Source organism: Telopea speciosissima, chromosome 8, assembly GCF_018873765.1.
Source record: "Telopea speciosissima isolate NSW1024214 ecotype Mountain lineage chromosome 8, Tspe_v1, whole genome shotgun sequence".
NCBI classification, from domain to species: Eukaryota; Viridiplantae; Streptophyta; class Magnoliopsida; order Proteales; family Proteaceae; genus Telopea; species Telopea speciosissima.
Window position 1 is genome coordinate 46,399,112 of NC_057923.1, and position 3,184 is coordinate 46,402,295.

The 3,184-nt window shown below is 39.5% G+C and overlaps 1 protein-coding gene across 1 annotated transcript; it reads left to right on the forward strand.

The window, feature by feature from the left end:
* The first annotated feature begins 388 nt into the window (after positions 1-388).
* LOC122671814 (aspartyl protease family protein At5g10770-like) lies at positions 389-2,709 on the forward strand. Its single transcript, XM_043869261.1, has 2 exons — positions 389-556; positions 1,389-2,709. The coding sequence occupies exons 1-2, from the start codon at positions 472-474 to the stop codon at positions 2,645-2,647; spliced, it is 1,344 nt and encodes a 447-aa protein (XP_043725196.1). The 5' UTR covers positions 389-471; the 3' UTR covers positions 2,648-2,709.
* The last annotated feature ends 475 nt before the right edge of the window (positions 2,710-3,184 follow it).

A 3,184-nucleotide genomic window follows, 5' to 3' on the forward strand; every position in this document is an offset into this window, starting at 1 on the left:
CTAAGAAGTTTCTGCTACGTATAGACTTGACGTAACAAACAGTGTGAAATGTACAACAGAAGCTTCTTAAAACGTGTTTTGAATCATCCATATAGGTTCCCGAATATAAAACTCCAACACAAGGTTCGTATGTCAAATAATTGGACTCTACATCTATTTATGTATTACTACAATTGCTGAGGAAGAAGACTAAGACCGATGAATGAGTCAGTCTTCGTAGAGAAAGGGTTTTCCACAAAATAAGAAGATTTAGATCATTCTTCCCTCTATATATAGACCTTGAAGGTTTGGTTATTGCCACAAGTATAGTTTTGAGGGAAAGTAGAAATATTTGTCTTAGGGAACCCAATACCCATCATATCCATGGCCATTAAGTACTCCTCTCTTTCTCTTCTTCTTTCAATTGTTCTTCCTCTGTTTCTCTTTGCTGGTAGTTCTATAAAGAAGGTAGAGGCCTATAGATTCGCACAAATGACGGCAAATCGTCAACTCCAGACTCACGTCGTTTCACTTAGCTCCTTGATGCCAACCGATGTTTGCTCTACTCCAGCCAAAGGTGATTTCTTTCAACTTCTCAATAAAACAAAAAAAAATCTGTTCTTATGCGTTTGGTTACTAGAAAATTATTGTAAGAAGAAAGGCAGCTATTTTCATTCAAACTTATCTTTTATTTTTGATCCAATTTGGACAAACTAGTACTCTAAGTTCTCTTGGGTAGGATTTCAAACAATATTTCAGGGGGTGATTTCAATTTTGGAAGGTGTTTGGTTTGACTTTTGCACTTTTTTATGTAATAGCTTAGGAGCTATTTCACCTATTTAGGAAGAAATCCATTTCATGTTAAACACTTTAATGAACATGTGCTTATGATGAGGGTAAAATTTTTTTTTTTCTTTTTAGGGTAAAATTTTCATTTGACCTTTCTAGAATTTTGTGCAAAATTCATTTCGATTCGCTCAATGGAAAGTAACCTTTCTAAAATTTTTTGAAGGGAAAAAGAGTGTTGCCTGGTCACGTGGCTTCAACACCTAAACATAGGAACATGCAAAAATACCAACCTGCCCCCAATGGAATAAAAAATCCCATTCATGTTGATGCTCCTATGTACTCTCATTGGCACTCACGCTAGTGTAGGGGCCAATGAGAGCATGTGCGGCAGATCGACAGAATAGAATTTCCCTTCGCGGGTTGGGCCATCATTTCGACCCCCCTTGTGTCTAGGCGCAGGTGCCATGTGCCTGGCAATGATTTTTTTCCCAATTCAAACATAGGTCTCCCGAAAGGAGATTGGTAGTTTAACACTCAAAAAGTCAATGAACTTTGGTTGATGGCCTGATGACAAGGAAATTAATATTAACAATGGTTACATTCTCGATCGATGCTTTCAGGTTCCGAAGTCCTAAGCAGGCTATTGCAAGTAACTCACAAATATGGACCTTGCTCACCATTGAAGGAAGGGAAATCAAAAATCCCTAATCTTCGCCAGATTCTCATCAACGACCAAACCCGAGTCAAGTCCATCAATTCCAAAATCTACAACCAACAGTCATCGGCAGCAGATTCTACAGTAAAACTTCCTGCCAACTCTGGCGATTCCCTAGGGACTGGAAATTTCGTTGTGAAGATTGGATTTGGAACACCTGAGCAAAATTTCATACTAGAATTCGATACAGGTAGTGATCTTACTTGGATCCAATGTGAACCATGCGCCGTCCAATGTTATTCGCAACAAGATCCCTACTTCAACTCTTCTGCTTCCTCCACCTATTCCAACATCCCATGTGGCTCCGATGCATGCTCGCAACTGAATTCAGCAGGCTACGCATTGCAAGTCTGCACCACCAATTGCCTCTACCAGGTCACATATGGTGACGGATCCTACTCTCAAGGGGACTATGTAACCGATACACTAACACTATCTTCCTCTGATGTCTTCCCCAATTTTGAATTCGGGTGTGGTCAAAACAACCAAGGCCTATTTGGTACTACAGATGGATTACTTGGCCTCGGCCGCAATGAGATCTCAATGGTATCACAGACTGCTCAAACGTATGGAAAGCTTTTCTCCTATTGTCTTCCATCATCAACCAGCTCCACTGGTTTTCTTGCATTCGGTAGCCAAGCCGGTTCCTCCTCTTCTAATGCTCAATATACTCCACTACTAACAGATTCGAACTACCCGTCGTTCTATTTCCTAAATATGACTGGTATAAGTGTTGGAGGGCAGGATTTAGCTATCGCAGAATCAGTTTTCACAACTTCAGGAACCATTATAGACTCTGGAACTGTCATCACTCGGTTGGCACCAGCAGCCTATTCAGCTCTTAGGTCGGCATTTCGTCAAGCAATGTCCCAGTACCCCATTACGTCATCGTATTCAGAATTTGACACATGCTATGACTTGTCTGGATACACTACAGTAACAGTACCAACCATAGTATTGCATTTTGGTGGAGGTACTGACTTGAATATTGATAAGTCTGGGATTCTAGTTCAAGCAAGCTCAACTCAATATTGCTTGGCTTTTATTGGAAACAGCGCTGATACCGATTTGCAGATCCTTGGAAATATGCAACAGCATACATTTGAGGTGGTTTATGATGTGGCAGGAGGAAATCTGGGATTTGGTGCTAGTGCTTGTACCTAATAAGAGTCAGCCCTTTGTAACCTAAAAATAATATGGCCAGAAATCAAGCGAGTAATTGATCAGCAATAGAAATATAAAGAGGAATCAAGCTGGGATTTGGTGTTGGTTTCTTGTATCTCCCTCCTTTTGAATTTGATGTATTTCCTTTTTTGTTTCCCCTTCTCCTAGATTTTGTTGTATTCTACTTTGAATTATTTCCCTCTCTTAGATTGTTTTTTCTTCTAAAGGTCAGCAATTGTATCATAGGTAAAAGAAAATACAAAAGTTTACATATATTGTCATACCTAGATGATTACAAAAAACACTTTAGAAAGAGAATTCCACCTTTGGTATTGTCATCAGCAGACAAATTCAAACAAAGTCACAAAAACACCACAATGAATACTAACCAGAATATCAATATCTTGGTCTACCTTGGATGTCCCAAGCTAATTCTGAGTTACCACTTTTCATCGCCACTTTTGCTAGATAATCTGGAATAGGTTCCTTCTCTGAAACAATGTGAATTCTTCCATGAGCACTCCTCTAAGTATGAGT

Excerpts from the sequence above, each read along its gene's own strand:
- LOC122671814 (XM_043869261.1), top strand. The coding sequence starts at position 472 with ATGACGGCAAATCGTCAACTCCAGACTCACGTCGTTTCACTTAGCTCC. Across the intron at positions 557-1,388 it reads TTGCTCTACTCCAGCCAAAG|GTTCCGAAGTCCTAAGCAGG; the intron begins GTGATTTCTTTC and ends CGATGCTTTCAG.